The 22,506-nt window shown below is 41.0% G+C and overlaps 2 protein-coding genes across 3 annotated transcripts in view; one reads left to right on the forward strand and one right to left on the reverse strand.

Annotated features, from left to right (window-relative positions):
- Positions 1 to 3,671, forward strand: part of LOC104643406 (TGF-beta receptor type-2-like) — a 34,449-nt gene extending 30,778 nt beyond the window's left edge. Inside the window, exon 7 of the mRNA XM_075757113.1 lies at positions 3,162 to 3,671. Within this exon, the coding sequence (XP_075613228.1) occupies positions 3,162 to 3,374 (213 nt within the window). The 3' untranslated portion in view covers positions 3,375 to 3,671. The remainder of the gene's footprint in view (positions 1 to 3,161) is intronic.
- Positions 3,672 to 6,982: 3,311 nt separating this feature from the next.
- The window catches only part of OSBPL11 (oxysterol binding protein like 11), a 43,900-nt gene continuing 28,376 nt past the window's right edge, over positions 6,983 to 22,506 (reverse strand). For both annotated transcript variants that reach the window (XM_075757115.1, XM_075757116.1), the window contains 7 exons: positions 20,729 to 20,874; positions 18,597 to 18,737; positions 16,910 to 17,408; positions 15,048 to 15,234; positions 11,090 to 11,272; positions 10,314 to 10,467; positions 6,983 to 8,921 (listed from right to left, as the gene is read on the reverse strand). In XM_075757115.1, the coding sequence (XP_075613230.1) occupies positions 8,844 to 8,921; positions 10,314 to 10,467; positions 11,090 to 11,272; positions 15,048 to 15,234; positions 16,910 to 17,408; positions 18,597 to 18,737; positions 20,729 to 20,874 (1,388 nt within the window). In that variant the 3' untranslated portion in view covers positions 6,983 to 8,843. The remainder of the gene's footprint in view (positions 8,922 to 10,313; positions 10,468 to 11,089; positions 11,273 to 15,047; positions 15,235 to 16,909; positions 17,409 to 18,596; positions 18,738 to 20,728; positions 20,875 to 22,506) is intronic.

Genomic DNA, 22,506 nt, shown 5'->3' on the forward strand with positions numbered 1-22,506 from the left:
TAGAAATACTTCAGCGATGATGAGATGTGCTCTGTTAAAACCATCCCCAAGCGTACCCAGGCCAACCAGCTCCAGAAACACAGCTACCTCCTGGCCTTCCAGGGTCCTCTCTCCCCCAGGTCCAGTACTTACTTCCACACACTGAGGACACAAGGGCTAACAGGCACGCTCACCGTGATTTTCAAATCTTGCCTGCCTTTGGCACTTCTTAAATTTCACGTGACACATAGAAAAACACTACCCACCGATTGACAGTTCAGTTCATCTGAAAAACAAGGTGAAACATTGAGCCCGCTGGTTCACGGCGCCTTGCAGTGGTCAGTGCAAGCAAGCGGGATCTACCCATGAAACACACTGCTACTGCTTCCACTCTGCCTGGATGGCACATAAAGCCAGGCTTTTCAAGAGGAAAGATGTAATTTCAAGGTCTTACGCAGCCATGTGTTCCCTACAATATCTCCTCTCAAAACCATGTTTGTCCAAAGACTCACAACCAACCAAAGCTCAAATAGCATCAAATGAATCCGTGGTTTCTGCTGGACCATCAGTGAGTTTATCAGTCGGCAAGTCCATTTCTGAAGTTCATCCAGCCTTTTTCCTTGATGAAGGCAAATACTGGAACTTCAATCAGCACTGCTACATATTTGAAACCTTTGAGTATTCATTGTGGACATTCACCTCCCAGGGTCTCTGGTGAACTTTGAAACCACAGAAAAAAAAAACCATACGGGCTTGGGTTGTCAAAAAATCACACTCTGATAGATCCTGCTCATAACTGCGCTGTTTGCTGAGCTGAGGAAGGGCTGACTGCGATCACCTCCGAGAAATGCTGTTGCTGTAGTTGGGTTGGTCTAGTACATAAACAGAGCAAGGCTTATGACGTAGTGACTTTAATTAGACTACCTGATATTCACTGGGGAAGAGGAACAGAAAAGCCGTGTTGTATTCCTGAAAGTTTGTCTCCAACTAATCTTAGCTGATCCGATAACCAACTCCTTACAAGCCTGGCTTTACATGATTTTCTGGGCATTTTGCAACCAGCCTCCCCAGGATGCAGCATAGGGCAGCACCATCTGCTGGGAAGCAGCAGAAAGCCACCGGTTTGTGCCACTCCTGGGATCAAGGGCTGCCTGCAGGAGGAAGCATTGGGTGACACCAAGAGAAGGTGACAAATTGCTCACCTGAACAGGAAGCACCCATAGATGTTCCCACCAGCAGAAATAAGTTTGATGCAGAGCTCCAGATGCTACTTCCATGTTTCAGCCATCAGGATCCCTTAGTCGAGTGAGGACCTACATCGTTGGCCATGGTTTAAGATTTTCAGCAGACATAAGCATTCATTTCCCTGACAGAGCCGACTCACCCAGCGTGCTGCCCATCAGCAGCCCCAAGGCAACTGTTTGCAAGGCTGCGCAATAAAGCCCCTTGAAGAAATTTATCCCCAAAGTTTCCCAGATAACTTACAAACACCTTAAACCCGTGCTTCTACCTCGTTTCACACCCCACCACATTAAAAAAAAAAATTAAAAAGTTATTTAGGCCAGATCCATCCAATTCCTGGATCTGGTTCATGAAGCAGCTGAGCAGACTGTTGTGCTGGCACAACGAAAGGGCTGGTGCAGGACAGGAAGGAGCAGTGGGAGCTTAAGTCAATATTGCCACTAAAAATATACTTGTAAAACTCAGCATCCTCTGGAAATCTGGTATCAAATATAAAACCCAAACTAAGTCCATTTTGTGAGTGTAACAAGATCTTCCAGTTGTACGATTAAAAAGAGCATCATCACTACTAACAAGGCAAGCTGCGAATACATGTCATGATTTCAGGGCAAAATAAGCACAGAAAATCTAATGACTGAACCATATGACAGTGCCATGTTCTGTTTGAGAAAAGGCTTATTTTAAAAGCTTCAGCTAAGCTAGCTCATTTTTGCATGTTAATCAATTATCCTCAAATCCTTTCAACTAAGCTAATAAATGAGTGACGTAAGAGGTACTGAAATGCACCATCTGTCATTTTTACTGCACAATCCTGTTCTAATCTGTGTCCATTATGGAAGATTTAGTAGAATGAACCTTAGCAGTGAGTTCAGAGTAAGGTGCGGACGGGCAGATGATGCTGATAGTACATCTTCGTCGGATTTCCTCTTGTGTTGGTCCATACGAGACTTTTGGGTTCTTTTAATTGCAAATTAAGAAATACACAAAAACCCACTGAAAAACCATGAGGTTTTATTTAGAATAATGATTTTTCCACTGTGTTGCAACCTGGGTTGACAATGATGCAGAAAGCAATAGCACATGACAGGAATTATATGTGCAAAGGAAGGTTCAACGTAGCTTCTGGTGCTAGCTGTGTTGCTAGCTTAAGAGGGAGGAAAAATACCAGCTGAATACTGCCATTTTGTTTCCAAGCCCAAAATTTTGGGACTCTTCAGAGCACTACGCAATTGGGAGGAAAAAATATATTACTGAGAGGCATAACCATTGTACCTGAGAAGTACCCAAACCCACCTAAATCAAGACACTCTTGTGGTGAGAAAGCAAAGTTCAGCCCTGCACTGCAATGACTATTTGGCACAGTGCACTCTCTCAGAAAACTGCTAAAACGAGAAGTCATATTTAAGGAGTTTAATTCCAAACTTGCCTTTGAACACCCCCTCCGCCCTCCCCCTCCATACAGGGTAACAGCCAGGACACAGGCTTGAAACCCAGAATCTGGGCTCAGCTGCCAGCCCGCAGGTCACCACCTGCGCCTCTCTTGTCCCTCCCGATTTGAGGATGCTCCAATCTGAACGGGCAAGGCTGAGACAGGAGATGGAGGGTCTATTTCCTTCCCATCCCTATTTAAATCCCACAGTCAACTCAAACCAACTTCCAGGGAAGATTTCCAGTGAGCGTGGAAAATGCTTGGGACCAGATCCCAGGTGAGCCAAGGCTGCTGCTCCAACACAAGCAGCGCCAGTAGCGGTGCAAGCATTGGCACTTGCTGCTACTTACCGAGGCTGTTTCCTCCTGTGCTTAAGTTTGGCCAAAAAAAAAAAATGCGTTTCTGCAGGAAGCTGCCAAAAGTATGGTAAAACACTGCAATCGCATTAGATTGGCTTCTCGCTCCTCTTCCTCCTGCCTTCAGATCTTAATTTCAGCCCTTCTGACTGCAGGGGATGCGTTTTCTGTGCGACACCATCACGGAGTGCTGGGACCACGACCCCGAGGCTCGCCTCACTGCCCACTGCGTGGCCGAGCGCTTCAACCTGATGGCGCAGATGGATTGCGATGACATCCTCAACAACAACACGGACAACGAGGCCAGCAAAACAGCTTCTCCAGGCGGGGAGCACCAGGACAGTGATGGGAGCAGAAATACGCAGTGACACAGCAGGCAAAAAGCCTCACCACGACAAGCGAGAGGATAAGTGAGAAGCATTTAGCTCATGGGAAAAACCCTCACTCCGTTTTTCAAAATGGAACTAAGATCTAGTACATAACTTATTTATAAGATCTGTTTCCTCCCACAGACACAGTGAACTGTGGAATCAATACTTTGGTTAAAGTGCAACAGTATATATGAACTGATTTTGTACTTACTTTAAATGTATAATGATGCAAAGCATTCCTTTTATTATTTTTAAAAATAATAATGTTTAATCTTTTATTAATAAGCACCTGAATTCCATGTCTATCTTTTGAAGTCCTTCCATATTGTCATCATGAATTTCTCTTCTAACCACTTATTCTGCAGAAATCAAGACGATTTTCAATTTTCCTTTTTTAACAGCCTACACACACACACACACAAAATATCTGTTGTAGCAGCAGAAAAAACATCTTGAGGTGTAGCACACCCTCAGTGGAAGAAGTGCTGGCACCCAAGAAAATTACTCATTGATCAGACCATCTTTAACACAGTGTAAAGATACCTGATAATCCAATTTGCAAAAGCCTGATTTGCTGCAACTCCAACACACCTTTTTTCACTGGGGAATTCCTGGGTGAACCTGATAGTTCAGGTGGGTGCGTGAAGTTTCTTCAACAGAAAAAAAAGTCACCAGTGTAGACACTGCTGGTTCACTCTAAGAAGTCTCCGTACAGGATATCTGGACAACTCTTCCCCGTATCAGTCCAGTTTCCAGCCACCTCTAGCCAACAGGTTTGTGCCACAGTAATAGTGTCAACACAAACGTGCTGGCTAATTCTTCTTGCAACTCTTTCGCACCCCTCTACTGTGTTACTCAACCTGAAGAAACATGATCAGACAGCACCGGGACCTTTACTCCTGTAACCACCAGGCCAAGCCAGGCTGCCTCTGCAGTGGAAAGGCAGTGAAGGAAAGGTAAGTCATACCTTGCTCTGAACCCTGGCACTGTGCAAGTCTTAATCCTTCCACCCTTGGGAGCAAAAGGTAATAAAAACCTCAGCTGCTACTAGGAAGCCCAGCAAGCCCTTACCTGACAGTCACCTACACAGAGGTGTATCTTTCAGGATAGCATTGGAGAGGAATACTGTGCTTGCCGGCACACGGCCCCATCCCTGGAAGTGTTCAGGGCCAGGCTGGACGGGGCTTTGGGCAACCTGGTCTAGTGGAGGGTGTCCCTGCCCATGGCAGGGGTGTTAGGACTAGATGATCTTTGAGGTCCCTTCCAACCCAAACCATTCTACGGTTCTATGGATCAACCCCTACCTGCAAAAGAGGGGAAGGGAGAAAAATCTTACAACAGCCATGAACCTTCTACAGCCAAGGCTCCCTGATGCGAAGCAGGGAAGCAGATCTGCAGGGCTGCTTTGGTTGTCTAAAATGCACAGCTATAACAGCACAAGCCCATACAAAAAGCTTTTCTTCTCTCACTATTGTTTCCAGAGCTCCTAAATTAAAAGACTGGAATGAAAACGTCTCTAATCCCTTCGAAGAAGAATGGAAGGGGAATGAATTAGGTTGTATCAAATCTAAATAACAAAAACTTAACTTCAGCTACCATTTGTAAGTCTCCACCTGCAACTGTGACCATACCTTTAATTTTAGGGACATGGTTTAGTGGTAGACTTTGCAGTGTTAGGTTTACTGTTGGACTCTATCTTAAAGGTCTTTTCCAACCTAAACGATTCTAGGATTCTCCCCAATTCCCACCTGGCTGCTGCCTCCTGTTATCTTATGATTTTTTCCAAGCTAACCTCCTTCTCTTGAAGCATATCACCATAAACACACCCTTTCCACCCACCTGACTTCAGTCTCATTTCTTTAATATATTAACCACTGCTCTACTGTACCTATGCCAAAGAGAAATAGAGCACAGGGCAGCTTTTCTGACAGGGGGATAAGAAACTACAGGAACACACCAAACTCCCCCCCATGCTGTCCAATCTTTCCTTCCCGTAATACTCAGTGCAGTATTTCCCCTACTAAGTTTTGCACCAAGTTGTTCGGATACAACGCTGATGAATACGTTTCCTTGTTCATCCAAGTTTGGTTCAAAAGGTTTTAAAAGAGATGCTGACCTGTTCTTCCCACAGGAGCCTGGGACAGAGGGGGATCAGCCCATGGAAACTAGACATCAAAGGCTGCATCTCTGATTCTGATGGCTGAAATCCAAGTTCTCCCATGGAAACAGAGACTTAATCCTTGGCTTGACAGTTTATACCGTAAATATGCTGAAAAACTTCACAATCTATTCCCCTCCCCATGCCTAAAATCTTGAATGCTCTGATTTACATATTGCCTTCCCCGCCGCCCCCCCCCCCCCCCCCCGCCATGAAAACCAAGTCCAGAATCAAGCTTTCAGGATTATACACCTGAATACCTGCGCTAAATAGGAGTGACTTGTGACACTGTTTTCCATGAGCAGCAGGGTATGTACACCGCACCTCTGAAGAGAGACACTTATTTAAGCTCCAAGATTTGTTTATAACTCAGGGAGCCCAAAACCACCAAGATCAGTAGGAATTTTGCTTTTAACTTCAGCGGAGCCCAATCAAGCCAAAGCGACAGAAAGGAACATAAGCCAAAATCCTACATTTTGCCACGCTCACCGTTGAACACACTGTGGTTCTAGCAAGCATCTGCACAGGAAGCAGCAAAGAGCCCTTCCCTTTGCTCCAGAAGGTACAAGATAGAAACAACAACAGTTATGCAAGAGAATCCTATCTGGTCAGAGTTAAAAATACATCCATTAGTCCACAGGGTGCTTGCAACTCTCAGAAGAATCACATAATGCCTTACAATTTAAGCAATGGCTAGATTTTATTTTTTTTTTTTTAACTGGTTTCAACTACGTCCTTTGTTTCTAGAAGGAACTAGAAATTCGCATCATAACTAAATCCACATCAGGAAGCCATTCCAGTTCTTGTGATCATCTGAGCAAAGGAAGGCTTTACCTTTTTTTTTTTCTCCCTAGCAGTACTCAAATGTTAAAAGAAATAGTTTCATGTATTTGAAGACTGCTTCAGCGTTGGGTCTATTTTTACACAACAAAATTAGTAACAGCTTTCTTAGTGTGAAACCACAAGCATACCAGATGAGGGTGGAAGAGAAATAACTTGACTAATAATATTATATAAGGAACACAAATGGGTTTATGGTCAACATGGGAGCTTTTCAGTCTGTTTTACAGCCATCACCTTGACAAATTCTCAAATCAAAATTTTAAGCAGAGCTCAGTGACTGAGTCATAAGTCTGTATTTTAATAAGCACAAGTTTGATCCCTGGAGTCTGAAGGTTTGTTTTCTGCTCTGATCAATGCAATATTAAAAGCTGGACCTTGCACCACAGCCCTTGCTGTTTAAAGCAAGTCTGCCATGTGACACAAAAAACAACTATGAAACTTATACAGTGTTGTCAATTTATTTTCTGTCCCTCTACCACCCCCAGTTTGGTGCAGGTACTAATGAACCACGAAAGTTCACACGTCATCATGATTCCTACCCCAAATCCTGGAATTGGCCAAGGAGCACACCCCAAATGTGCTGCAGACCAAGAAACAAGGAGGAACTAGTCCCACTGTTTTCATTTTTATTTTTATTCCTGGTTAAACATGAAAATGCCCAATGGATATCCAAAACTAACACAACAGGATGGTTTTATAGAATATCACAAACAAGACAGCAGGGCCTAAAACATTCTTCTGTTGGAGAATATAGTTATTATTCAAGTGCACAGTGCCAGAATATCCCACTTTAAGGGCCAGACAGATCTCCAGCATAAAAGATAACAACCTACTCTTCCTAGTCACCCAATCTCTAGGAAAGGAGACAGAACAAATTAATCATTTTGTAGTTTTATTATCCCCACCCCTACTTCTCACAAATGGACTATGACTCGCATTGAGATCTCAGTGCATTTCACAGCAAAAAAAAAAAAAAAAAAAATGTACAAGAGGATCAAAATAGTTGTGCATAAACCCAACTTTTTTTTTTTTTTTGCACAATTTACAGTTTATGTTGAAAGTTAACATGGTTATTTAAACCTTCTGATGTATTCTTACACTTTTATCTTCTCCATGGAAAACATCTTACCAGATCACACAGTGGTGAGTTCTCACGATGCTGGATCAGGTCCAGCCATTGCCATGGCTGGGAAGTGGCAGATAATGTTTATGTACACTGATTGGAAGACTACATCAGAAGAAAAAACAGATTAAGGCACCACTGTTGGAAAAATTAAGGTAGCTTGTAGTTACAACAATAACGAAAGCCATAATAAGTACTATTCTTAATTGCCAGCAATTCTTAGACTTCAATAAAATAGTTATAAAAAAAAAGAATGCTTGTACCTGAATACAGTTTCCTGATATCTGATTGTGTTTCAAATCAATACCCAGTCCTCAGCATAATCAGCTGGTTTTTTTTTTTTATGGTAAGATGAAAACCCAGGACCTACAGTCCATGTATTCACAGGTCACATTTCACTGCTTTGTTCTGAATAACACCACAGGAAAAAAACCAAAACAATCCAAAGGACAGTTTGTAACACTGATACGTCACCTCTGAGATGATTAGATGGGCAGAGAAATTTAAATACAAAACTGTACGTTTTCTGTTCATTTTGAAAGCCTTAGTCCTCAGGAAGGGAAGGTGGAGGAGGAAAAAAAGGCCAAACCTCATTACATTATAACATGAGAAAAATCAAAGTCACTCAAAGAGATTTAATAAAATTAGGAGTTGAAAAGTGTTCAAATTACTTTTCCAATTCAAGTCAATTATTTCAAGTATATTAAAACGTTTCAGAGGAAAAATTTCTCCATGGTTACAATTCTAATTGCTTTTATAAATCCATAAAAAAGAAAGGTAGTCTCTACATATATCCCATATTCTTCCGATGCATGCACGTATTCTCTCTGAAGAAAGCAAGTCATCACGATCCAGTTGTTTCTTAACACTGATTTCAGGCTCATCTTCCAAACACCCCTCTGGTTTTCACCAAAAAGGTTAATCACTGGGCATAAAAGCAGCAATTTTTTGTTGCTGTTGTCTACATGGGTACTGAGCAGGTTTCAGTTATGAAAGAGCTTGACGTAGATTCTGAAAAAAGTTCCCATGTACTCCAAAATCCAACAGTTCCTTCTTCTCTTAGGCAGCTTTTGCAATCAGATCTATTTAGAAGAATCTTACACAATTCAGATAAAATCTCTTGGATCATACAAAAAACAGCTTGGTTGAATGTACCTGGAAAGTTTGTCTCTACAACTTTGATTTCTTTAATAGCTTTAAAGTGCCCTAGTATATTTATTTCTTTATGCTCACTTAAACTTCCACAATTACATAAAAAGGGGACACTCAGTGTGATTACTGTGTTTTGAGAGACAGAGGAAAAGGATAGGAAAATCAGAAAACTCATCTTAAAGCAGCTTTTCTAGTTAGTGTCCATTTGCTGAGTTTGCACAGCAGAGACTGTTTTCCAGAGGGGTTTATGATAAACCCAGCCATCTCCCTGCAATTTAAAGAGAAAATATGCTTATTATAAAGACACTGAGAATTCCTTTCACACAGCTATTAGACTGATAGCTGTGAAAACCAGAGGGACATAGCTTATACCTTTAACTCCCACAGATAAAGACAGAGAGATCAACACTGCAGGCTTCTGAGACTACTTCAGAACACGTACGGACTCTTGCCGAGCCACAGCACTCTCTGGGAATCGACTGCACTTGCAATTAACCCAGATGGAAAGTCAGTCTTCTCAACTCCATGATCCAGATTACTTTAAAAGGCCAAACAAGAAGCCAGCAGAGAAGCACCTATCCAGAATTACCAGCTCTAACACAGCCCAACTGCTTACCTGGAAATGAAGTAGCTCAGGATTACATTTAAACATTCTCTGAGTAGATCTGTATCTCAGATTAGCAACAGAATTTCACCTCTTCTAAATCTAGATACTAACCATACAAATATCTAGATCTGAGCTGATCATACTAACATAGCTTTAGAGAACAAAAAACTTTATTGGAGCTAACGGATAGTCCTGAACTTTAAAAAACAAAACTGGAAGAAACCCAAGAAAAAAATCCCCCCTGGTTTAGTCTATGCTTTAAACCCTTGCTAGACCACAGGTATGGGAAGAAGAAGAGGGAGTTACAATACTGCAGTTTAACAGATTCTCACTACAAAGAGAATCTAAACCACTACAGCATCAATTGTAGTTGAGTCCTCCCCTCTCACAAAAAGCTCAGCAAAGCTCTCTACACAAGCAGGGTCTCATCATCTGGATCACAAGGAAAGCCTATTTCAAAGTTATCATACCAGCAGCCCCCCAGTCTTCCTGGGCAGGCTGCAGTTCACCTTGTTAAAAGTCTTACTGTATTGTTATTACTACCATTATTGAAATACAGGTTAAGCCATTGAACAAGTAAGCTCCATCTGAAATGTAACATACAAGAACAAAAAAAAGTTCTAAGCTGAGAATGATTTCATGTTCCCTCTTGCTAACAGTAATATCTTGGGTTCATACACACACAATAAGCAAAATTAGTACTGCTGATTATTTTCTTTGGGTATTTACTGTTACAGCGTACTTACACATGCACATGGAAAGCTGTTTTCCATGTGTCACAAGGAAGCGCTTGATAAGAGAAACCAAACCACAAAACAGGCACACATTTTGTTGCAAGGGAATCACAAAACCAAAGTGTTTGTGAAGTGAAGGGTAAAGTCACACCTTAACATGCTTGGGAGTGCTTATGCCACCTTACTCCTATGGATCCCGTGGAGCTAAAGTGTAAGATCTAAGGCCAAATGCTGTATTCTGACAGGACTCGGACCCATATGTGCACTTGCTTTCATTGTAGCTCTGCCTTCATCAACAGCTAACCACTCGAGAACTTACTTCTTTAAGGAAGTATTTAGTACACCAAGGTGTTTCTGTTTCAGCACGAAGCCTCTCTTCATTCCTCTGTCGTTCTTCAAGGGCTCGCTTGTGCTCCGTAGCCTTATCAATGTCTCCATCCCGCAGAGACTCTGTTACATGCTGCCACAGCCTCCTATAAAAGAGAAAGTGTTAGCTTCAGTTTTCAAGTTCTCAGCCTGGCACCTCAAACTACAGGATTGCTGCATGCAGTTCTTTCAAACAGCAGCACACCCTCCACTTATACATGACAAACCAACCCCGGTCGGAGCATGATGGTGCAGTGCAGGTGGAGGAGCTCGCAGCTGAGTCTTATAGCTATGCTAGCAATTAGGAGCAGATAGGAATGGCTCCAGGGTTTTGGCTGTGCCAATCTAATGTCTGTATACCCTTTAAAGTTGCTATGGAAGTGTAACTCAAGTAGTTTCTTGTGAGGATCTCCCTTGTCAGGAGCTGCCCTGCTGCGTAGCTGATGGTTAAAAACAGAACAAGAAAGAAGGCTCTGTTCTAGCAGGCAGTTCATGAACTTGTGAGGCAACTCTGTCCACAAATAAAAGTGACAAGAAAACAACCATGTGACTGAGCTTGGTTTTTACACTTTTTATTATGCGCTTGTTTTTTGTTTCTAAAAAAAAATTAGAAATTAAGATCACTGCTTCTAAGCACTATCCACAAATAGTATCTACATTTGTAGGTTAAGACATTCACCAGACTGCTTAGGACAAAAAGGGTTGGACAATAGCAAACACATACTCTACCTAGATTCAAACGGTCCTTGTCTCTCAAGGGGCCGCACTCGTTTTCTTGTCACAGACAGCTTTGTCAAGTCCACGTATTTTGTCTCCCCATTGCTGTAGGTGAACTCAAGCACACTGTTCCACTCCCCTTGCACTCTGCACACCACTGTGTTTGTTGTGTTCTGCTTCACTTCACCTGTGACTCTAGGAAAGCAATTTGTTTTTAAAAGGCCACGGCTGAAGACACCTGAGGACTATTCCTTGCATAATCACTTAATTCCAAATGAGTTTGCAAACTTGTCACACTGTCTTGAAAAATGTTAGTTACTTGAACTGCATTTGCATGGAGAAGCTCAGAGAGCAAAGCACCTTTCACTCGTTCTCTTCATGTTACCCAGGAAACTCCATTTTTGGCTTCAGCTTAAAACTTGTTTCAAACCTTTTAACAGAATTAAAAACGAAAAAGAAACCAACACAGGCTGGTTCACACATAACAAGCAGGTGATCATTTCCACTTGAAATATCACATCAGACTTAAAAATTAAACTTTCTACCAAGAATGGATCTCACTACCTGCTGGCACTTTATCTCACATCTTTACATCTCAATGTTCTCCATATGTAGGTGGTCTCATTTTTATGTTGCTCACAGAAGCAGCAGACACACAAAGGCAGAAAGCAAGGTAGGAAACTAGGAATCAGAACTGTTTTTTTTTCTCCTGTCTCTTCCACAAAAACCTCTGCCAATAACAAGATATTAAAAATGTCTAATATGCAATATTTCATTCAAAGTGTTGCACAGATGCTCAAGTATCACCATAACTACACACACTGATGCATGTTTTTCTTCTCAACACCAAGACCTGTCCAAAGACCTCCTGACACTCACTCCATCCTGAATCGAGGAGTGGAAGCTTACTGAGCATTGCTAGGCAGATTACCACCCTCTAACAGAACTTTTCTCCTAGAAAGAAGAAACAAAAGAGTCTGCACACTATGCAAAGAAGACTCAAGACAGTCTCACTTGTAAGGTGCTGCAGGATTCACAAAGAACACTATCTCCTGCTCCAATTAAACTGCAGTTACCTGTACACAAGCTCCCTACAACACACCATTCTCCAGCTCCCCTTCCTGCACTTCATCAGCGCTCGCACATCTCCTTTCACACTTACATTACGTGCAGCTCATTCTAGCTAACTTGCACTTGGTTTGCTGTTACTTCCTTTGACCAGCTGCATGCAGAAGAGCGGAAAGTATCTCTTCTGTGCTCCCATCTTGCCCATGCTGGCTGCGTGGTGCCACACTCAGAGGAAGAAGGCAGCACAGGACACACAGATGCCACTTGCCTTCTTCCACATGCCCTGGCCACTTCCACCTGCATCTACCTGTCTCCCCTCAAGTCTGGCAGATAAATTAATTTCTCAGGCAACAAAATGCATATCTACAGGCCAGACCTTCCAGCACAGAGATACTGGATGCCAGGGAAATGCAGGGAAACCGCAGGGCAAGTGGGGAAAGCTCGCAGCCAGCTCAGAGCAGGAGGGCTACTGCCACATCTTGCACATGCAGGAGGCAGCTGGAGCCACATCATGGTCCAGCAGCTCAAATCTAATTTAACTACATTAGAAAGATCTTCCAAAAAACCCAAACTCATAAAGTATGTGCTGCTCACACACAGTTTTCTATTGCAAAAATTTAAGATTCACTCAAGAAAACAGGGCAGAGTTGAAGCAACATGAGCAGTAAAAGCACATTTACATTAAACTATTAAGCTTTTTTTTTTTGTGGAAGTTAACAAGCACTAACAATTTCTGAAAACAACTGAAAGAGTAGGCGACAAGCAAGTAACCTTCATTTTGTGCTGCTTTTTCATCCTGTGACTTCCACACCTCACCGAAGCTATTACACATGGTGAAGTCCCTGTCCTCCTCTCAGGAGATCTCTGAACAGACTGAATCCACAGGATGCCAGAGATCAGCCTATTCAGACTTTGCAGTTCCATCTTCACAACTTTAAGAGCTTAATTTTTCCAAGCACTGTATGGTTACAACACAATACTGACATCTAGTATTTTAATATCAATCACAAAATTACTGTTTCTGCTCAGTTAGAAGTAAACAAAGTTATATCACTCACTACTAAGGTGCAGTATTGAGCTGCTACATTAAACTCTCATTGCAACCTCTATTTCTTCAAGTTGCATTGCTCTGTGACACACAGCCATGCCCAGCATTACAGATCATAGTATCTGCCTGAACTAATACTAGTGATAAAAATCTGCTAGCACTGCTTTGTAAGCTTGGCATGATTGATATATGCCTGGCTGTTCCTTATCATCATCCTCTATTTCATCAAGCTAAAAAGGTACAGGACCGAGGAGCCAATATCCAGCTGAGGTCTAACAACAAGGGTCACTACCAAAAAAATCTATAATATTGCCATAGCAACTCACTTGCGCTCTGCGTAACCATGACAACAGTGCTGCTTCCCCATCAAGAGATTCTTTTGGCAATGTCCAATCATCACCATGTCAAATTTTCAATAGTTACAGTACCTTGAACAGATCTGTCTTTAAAAAGTCTCTACATCTGTGACTAATTTCAGAGACAAATAACAAAACAGTTTCCAAAATTTAATCATTGAAGGAAAATTGCATCCTATTTCTTATTTTTTATGGTGCAACAGGAGATACTGCAATGTGGAAGATACGTTGTAAGAAATGGAGGGAAAAAAATAATAATAATGACGCATCACTTTAAAATTGTCACAAGCAAAACAGAGCTACATGTAAGCTTCAGCTTTCCAGATGCCACTGGGACGAGAAGCTATGTTTGCAAGTTAAATTCAAAGCATGTAGGGGAATTTATGGGGCAAAGCACTTCAAGACAGAGGTTTTGGTGTTGGGGGTTTTTTTTGTTTTCCTTTAAGCAATAAATACGGCTTTACCCTACTGATTCAGGAACAATGATTTAGAGAAGACTGCTGATTTTTTGCAACCTATGAGAGCAATCCATGTGTAGGAAATTCTGGTGTTCTAGGCTGTTACAAATTTCATTACCTCTAACACATTTAATCTAAGAAAGGTTTAAACAAGCACTGTCCAGTAAACGGCTGAATGCAAAATGCTCTGGAATCAGATATTCTTTGTGTGACTACTACTTAATCTTCTCCTTCCTCAATTAATTGTCTCTATATTAGCACAAGGCTAATCTGCAGCAGTATTACTATAAAGTGTCAAAAAATACTTATGTTTGTGAGTGTCACAAGCTTTTGCACCAAGTGTGCAGACACTTCCTAGAATCTGCTAGAAGTAATCCCAAGTGAACTTTCCCTGGATCTTCCTTCTTTCATCTGCTACTTTTTAAACATGCATACGCATGAAGATTTACCACTACAAAGATTACCACTTTTGTCTTTTTAAAAAAAAAAAAAAAAAAAGGTATTTCTACCTAGAGATTTTCTATAAGTTGCTTAAACTTGATAGGACTTCTGTATAAGAAACATAAGACTAAGACCAACAAGTAACAGAAGACTATTTACTAAAGATCCCTGCAGTGCAACGACAATGCATGCTGCAAACAACGTGCAACCCTTTAAGACAGCAAGGTCAACATCACTTCAGGCAAAGAGCAAATCGAAAAATAGGAAACACTAACCAGCTTTAACAGAACTAAGAGAATCTGTGGCAGCCAGGAGCTCTGTTTTCCCAGTGGTTTGAACACAGACTCAGACAACACGGAATTTCCTTACTGTCTTTAAAGGCAACCTGATTTTTCCTTGAGAATCGCATGAGATGCAGTTGTTTAGCTGCAATATTGTTTAAGAGTACAGTAATACCTTCAAGTGTTTACGAGCAGGAAAAACTACGTTTTCTCAGACTATCAAATGAGTATTATTCAGCACACAGAACAAGGGAGTTACATAGCTGCTACAGTTCTAGAGTGTGGATTACGTGGAAAAATAGAAAAAAGTGTTCTCACCGATGCAATTTGCCACCGTAGAAGGGCTTGGTGTGAAAGTTAATACTTGCAGAATACCCAGTCTTCACACAGTTAATGTTGACTTTTCCTCCCAGTTCTACCCAGGGAACAGTTAAAATTGACCGAGCGTATGCACAGGGCAGAGAGAACGTGTATTCTTCCCCATGTTCCAAGAGACTTAAGAGACCTGTGTGAAGAAATACAAGAATCCCTAAATCAGCATCATTTTAGGAAAGACCAAACATGTTACTGAAATAGATGCCCAATACTACATCTGACAACTTTTCCTCATAGCCCCTCACACCAAAAAGTAAAACAAGCAAAACCCAAAAAAAACCCAAAACCACAAACAAAAAAACCCCAAACCACACACAGCCCATAAAAGTGACATTTGTTACAGATTCTAGATATAAACAGTTTCCTGAAAGTACTAACCTGACTAGCATGCATTTATGTTTCTTTTGGGAAAAGACATTCATCCTAATAATACTGCTCCATAAAGTACAATATTATGCTGTGGAACATACTTTTCAGTAGTATGTAAAAGGGCTGCTTACTCTCTTATTGATGGTTCTGGAGCACGACAACATAAGACTTATGCTGCCAAAAGCAAATGAAAATCCTGAACTGCAGATCCTGAAGAAAGCCAATATTCCTGTTCTGCTTTCCCTCTCTGTAATACAACCTGCCCTATCTGAAGGCAGGTAGCAGAGACAATCCTCCTCTCTGCCAAGATAAACACAACTCTTTCCCGACAGTAGCTTTTGCAATGAATGTCAAGAATCTCGTAAAAACTAGCATTTTTCTATGGGTTTTAAGATGTGTAGGTTTGTTTGACTCCTATTAAAAAAAAAAACAAACAAAAAACCAAAACCACAAACACAAGATCTATCTCTTGCCATTACAAGAGCATAGCATGACAACTGACTGGTGCCTGCATCAACCCATGCCTCTGTAGTGTATTAGCACTGTGAGTCTGATGTTACTTTTCAGAAATTCTCATGGTTTTCACACCCATGACACAATTTGAGAAATGCCCTAGGGGAGAAACTAACTTCAGCAATTATCTAGTACAGGCAAAGCACCAAGATGTGCCTCCCACATGCCCTGCCATGCTCATTCCCCTGCCAGACACGCAGTTTACATGCAAGTGCTCGGAGCGCCCAGAAGCTGAGCAATATACGCAGGGGACACACAATGGGAGACGCCGTCTCATCTCTTGCAGTAAAGACTAGTACTAAAGGGAAATGACAGTTTAAGGGCAATCAACCTTCTCTGTCCCTAAAGGATCCAATTTCTCTAGCTAAAAAAAAATTAAAACTTGCATAGTAAGATACATAAGTGCAATACATGCAAATGCAACAACGCTTCTATTTAATACGTCTGATGCAAATTAATTTATCCAATGCTTTAGAAGCATTCACAGTATCAGTTTACATTACAGGAACTGCCTTTTGGTTTAAAAGTAAAAATGTTATTTCCAAACATATTCCTGATTTTTGGCAAAGCATAAACCTATCTAGTTTTCTCCACGTACAAAAACGTGCTGTTTATAATGACTTGTAGTATCTTCTGTACTTTGTAAACTGTAAAAATAAAGTAAGAAATCACTGAATGACTGTACATTAAGGCTTGCAGACCACAAACCTTAGAGGAAAAATAAAAGAGTACATGAAAAAATCTGAAAACACACAATAGCAGCTGACATCTCTGCAAGCAAATTTTTTTGCAGAGTCTTTGAAAGAAAACTACTGACCAGTATTCATCTGTATTTCTGCCAGAGGCATAAAATATCAAATTTCCTCTCGAACTAATATTTGAATAGCTTAATAAAATTTATAAAGGCCATAAGTTACACTTACCCTCACCAACCATTGTAACTCCTATTGACATTCCTAAGAATTTACTTTTTGTCCAGACATGGGCATTGACACACATCTTTCTCTCTACACATTCAGCGTAAAACCCTGAGACAGGAGGATGGTGGGACACTTGCTCGGCTACAAATTTTACTGTATAGTAGTCCAGCTCTGTTTGGCCTTCTAGATCTTTAGACAGAGTTACTTGCTCTGAGGGGGAGTGAGCAGAGAAGTTACTGCCAGTATCGGTGGCTACATCGCTCTTCGGCATCCTCCAGGAGCAGTGAAATGTTTCCCCAATGATTGGATTATATGGTTTCTTTGCAATCGCTCCTTTGCGACCTTCGTGAAACGAAGTGAGATAATACTCGACAAAGCGGATCATCCTCTCCTCAGGGGTAGTGCCGTTTGTGATTGCAATGAAGAGATCTGGATGGGACATGAAGTCTGCGTACATCTCCAACAACGATCGCTTCTCTAAAATAAAAGTGGGAAGAACCACCTGAAATCAAAGAAAACCCAGAAAGGTCCAGTAAGTAAAACAAAGAGACAGGCATTTATATAAGGGAAGCTCTCAGCTGGAAGATTCTGTCCCATTTGGGACACTACATTTTCAGACTGAACTTTCTTGTCCCTCTTGTAAAACGTGAGCAAAATACAGCGATCAGAGGTCCCAGATAAGCAACTGACAAGGAGAAAAAAGCCCAGTAAGTACTATTAGGGCTAAACAGGTTGAAAGGGACTGAGCATCCCTCAAAAAATGTAAGAGCTGCAAAGAGATAATGTGTCCCATACCCTTTTTTTTTTGCCTGAATTGTGAGACATAAGCTCCACAATACAAGTGTTTCTCGTGGCCAAGTAGCTAGTGCTCAAAAAAACCCATAGCTTGAAAAGAAATAATTATAACCCTTAATTCCAAGAAAGACAGTTCTTTCTCATTCCACGCCATTGTAAAATCCATTTTTTTCTTTAAAAGTGTCTAGTGCTTATCATAAAAAGTCTTTACAGGAGTGAATTGAACATAAGCTGGTAGCAGCCCAATCTTCCAGATCTGCTGCCCAAGTCACCTAGTAGCAACTGAGCGTTTAATTTTCAAAGTTGCCTGCTTTTGAGATCTGCACTGAAGTGTCAAACCCACTACTCTATAGTATAATTTTGTTCCTGCTTGCTATAGCTGCAAGCAAACAGAAATGAGAATAGAACAAAGAAGCATAAACAAATGTCTGAGACTAGATAATGGGAACCAAACGAAAACTTCTTTCAGAAGCAGCATGAATACAGGTGTAGGGTTATGCCAGTTGTGTGTAAAAGCATTATCAAGTGAGAAAAAAGATCATGGAAGGAAAGCAGAAAGACAAAAATACGAGAAGGTTGGAGAAAACAGCATGGAAAGAGTAAGGTGCAAACACAGAAAAAAAACCAGGCTATTATAGGAAAGCCAAAAAAAAACCATAGTAGAAAACACAAAGAGAATGTAATAGAAAAGAAATGGCCAGTTGCATTAAAGAAAACCCACTCCCTCAGCACGTTTCACGTAAAACCTGCCTCACACTGGGGCATCAGATCTTGGGACCTGAAATTGCTACGGGCCACAATTTCATATTAAACTCAATATTGTTCAACACAGGAGTTGAGTTTAAAATGGCACTTCACTTTTACTACAGCCAGTCTTCACACCTCAGTTACTTACTCTTGTTAAGTCCATGCCAAGTTTCAGCTGAGACAAGAGATGCAAGATAACACTGCGCTGTTCTTCCACCGCTCCTAGATCATCTTCTTTATCATCACAGATATCCTCCACCTCCTCATCTGGATTTATTTCTTCATGTTCCTGGGATAAGAGCCATAAACATCAGCTCAAAGATGTGACTGGTCAGACAACATCCGAGAAGGACTTCGTACTGTGTTTAACCGTCCGTGTATGGAAAAAGAAGACTAAGTGAACCCCTGCAGAGAGCAACACAATGATCTACCCCCAAGATAAACAACAGTTGAAGGATTTAAAAGGACATTAAGATAATTCAGTGCAGATTTCATCTAGAGGATTCAGGCTAAGATTTCTCAAAATCTCTCACATGGGTCAGAGGAAAGAAAAAGGCTGAAAAGCAAATATGACCGGTTTTCTTTTAATGTTTGTGAGCTAAGAGAATGGAAAGCATCTAACATACATAAAAATAGCAAAGCAAAAACTAACAGAAATTCCAACCACCTCAATAATACCCTTCCACCTCCACACAACTTCAGGCTTTCCTGTGTTGCCATCATTACTCCAAAGGCTGTAGCAAATGGTAGTTCCTAGTTACTTGCTTACCGTCACACCCCATGACAAGCAATAACATATCTACAGGCTAGACCATCAATGCTGCTGCTAGTGCCAATATGTAACAGTAAAGAAAAAAAGAGTAATTTGGAATAGTTTTATAAAAACACACCACATAGGTACACCACACACGCTGGCTGGCTGTCTGTTGGTATAACTAAAGCACCCAGGCAGACTAGCAGAAATTATATCAGCACTGTTTTAACAACCATCACCCCACAAGCAGAAAGTCAAACGTTTCGGGTAGAAGGGACGGTGGCATTCCCAGGGCTCTGAGCAGCATCTTCCTGGGACAAACAGCTGGAAGGAGGCAGATGCAGAAGGGAGAGGGACCAAACATCACAGGAGGGCAGCAATATCCTCTGCCTGAGCAAAGCCCTTGTCCTGGACCAGCTGCCCTAGCTCAAGGCAAATTTGTGAACACTCAACTACCAAACACAGGGGGCCAAGCCCTCACATAAAGCTCAAACCCTAATGAAAACTGCAGTATCACACAGGTGACTCCTTTCCAAGGATGCAACACTGTTCTGCTATCATAAATAAGGGAAATGAAAATAGCTAAGGGGAGCGATAAGACTAGTCATATCCCAAATAAAGACAGTGACACACATTAAGCACTTGAACTGCAAGTCGGTTAATTATTGGAAAGAATTAAGTGATTTATTTGAAAGTTCCTGGTTTGTTCTTTTTTTTTTTTTACTTTAGTAGCAACTACTCTGATTCATTTAAAATATCTATAAACTGTAGACTGAAAAAAATCTTTTGTTTTGATTTTGCTATAAGATAGCACAGTGCTGTTGCAGAGACATACAGCCGCACATTGTCTTTTCACAATGATACAGTCCCATCTAAACAACTGTGTGAAACCAACCAGTATAAGAAGAAACTAATTATGATTTTCTAGCTTAGTTAGGAAAACACGTTCTTTATCATAATCCCTACTGGTTTTTTACTTTCGTATTTTGCACTTCAAATCAATTTTGACAAGTATAATGATACAGACTGTAGCTGTATTTCAAATACATTAAGCCATCCTGAAGCCAAGTGATGAGAGTTGCTCAGATTAAGAAAAACAGACACAGCAAGAGCTAGAAAAGACAGACTGGGGGATTTAATAGCTGGAAACCAGTAATTTTGTGTCTCATCTATCTAAGTGGCACTTCTTTGGCCCATTTTGGGACCATTATGAATTCCAGTTAGGCTTTTTGCACTTCAGTTTCCAGTTGTTTTAGATTAAAATGCAAGGGACTACTGCTGTTGCACTACTGTCCCAACTGGCTCCCTCCACTTGATGGCTAGTTACAGAAAGCAGCAACATTTATTGAAAAAGCAAGGTAGAAGGTTTCATTTACTGCAACCCCACTCACTCTTCCTTGCACACAGCTAATCAAAAAGTGTGAGAAGACCTGTCATTAAATCATTTTCACATAATATGACTGAAATATTTACAGATATTCCTCAAAATAATTCCACACAGAAATGGGATGTTCACATTACCTTACCCTTGTTAGCTGGCAGGGCTCTGCAACGGACTGCTCTTCTCTGACAGATGCTGGCTTGTTTATCTCTGCCGGGAAATTCTGAGCCGCTCCATTTTTGAAGTGGTTTGCCAGAGATATCTTTGGTTCCAACCAACTGATCGTCGTTCCTGAAGCAAAAGAAAGTTTGCGCTGAAACTTGCTCATCCTCTGGAAGGCCAGTAAATAGCAGTTTTTACAAAAGACCTATTTTTTTAAGGAATAAACTGAAAGCAGCCAATTCCTCCTGCAGCCAATCCCTTCAGCAGCCACTAAACAAAGGTGGTGCAATGAGACACCACCTTCAGTGATCATTAGCACAAACACTGCGATTGGCGAGCTGTAATACATGCAACTTGGACTGGAGAAACTAGTTGGTGTCATGAAAGGTGTAATCAGACACTAGAGAAAGAACCCAGTATCACCGAAATGTTAAGTAACCCTTAATTTTCTTTAACTGGTACCAAAATAAAAAAGCCCACCACCTCTCAGATTCTCAAACCCAGCTCAGTTCTAGACTAAAAAGAGCTAAAGCAGAAAAATTTTTGTTGCCAGTGTTTTCTCTGAAGAGGGTACTTGTCTTTTCTCAGCTGCAAAGGCGGCAAGCACGCACTGTTGAATAAATAATAGTTGCTAAAAAAAAAAAAAGCTGCAGGGCTTGGAAAGCTATTACCCACTTGATTCCAGCATCTCTAGTTACTCCCAGCTAATTTATCAGAACAGATCAGGTTCCTCATTAATAATACAAATGTTCCATTCTTTTTTCAAAGGCTAATAAACGTACAGGTGACTCCGATCAGTTTTTTGCTGAAGAATACACAAACTGACAAAATATCTTGGCTGGGTTGCAAACACAGAAATTAGGAAAACTGAATTTCTACCATCACACAGCAGCTTCCTGTGCTCAGGAACCTACACTGAGGTGTCTGTTGCCTCTTTCTATACACAATCCTTTATTCCCAGACCTCCGTTACCTGGAACTAGGTCACATCCTCAACCACAACAGGCAGAATAAGCTTAATTCAGACAAACACCAGTATTTCCACCGGGAAAATACTAGGGCAGGAAAAAAAGTCCAGCTTCACTAATAGGACAAGACAACTTTTTCCGCAGCAAGATAGACTTGATGAAAATAAACTATTACTCATGAATCCATTACATAGCAAGAAACAAGAATCCCTCAGCAGTTAAAGCTATTTAAACAGAAGTTTCAAAGAAGTAAAAAATAAGATTCTCAGAATGTCACAGTCACACCTTTTTGAAAAGGTTTTAGTCATCTTTAAAACCTCTTCATGATACCTTTCTGAGCTGTAACTTTCAACACTGTAATCGCTAATCGTATGTTCTAGCTGCATTTAATCCATGCTCACTGCCTTTATATTAGCTTGAATCTAACAAGTAGCCTCGCTTTTATGCCCTATACTTCTAAAATAACGATATTTATTATTAAGTTCTGTTTAATTTTTGCTGTTAAATTCTAAGGAGTTTTGTTTGTGGGTTGTGGTTTGTTGTTTTTTTTCCTTTTTAAGTGATTTGAGCTACCAGTTGTGTTTTAATCTTTGTGAGTGGACAGGATACCACCTTAATACTTCTCTTCCACTGGAAGATCATATTAAAATCTGCTCTCAACTACGTTGGGTAGGCACAAGCTATTTTCTTTACTTGTGATCTCCTCCTCCCCTAAAAGTCTTCACCCCATTTTTTTTAAATGGTTGTCAGCACTTCCCCTCTGCTACAACAGTCTTTACCTTCAACATTTTTCT

The sequence above is a fragment of the Balearica regulorum genome, chromosome 6, assembly GCF_011004875.1.
Source record: "Balearica regulorum gibbericeps isolate bBalReg1 chromosome 6, bBalReg1.pri, whole genome shotgun sequence".
NCBI classification, from domain to species: Eukaryota; Metazoa; Chordata; class Aves; order Gruiformes; family Gruidae; genus Balearica; species Balearica regulorum.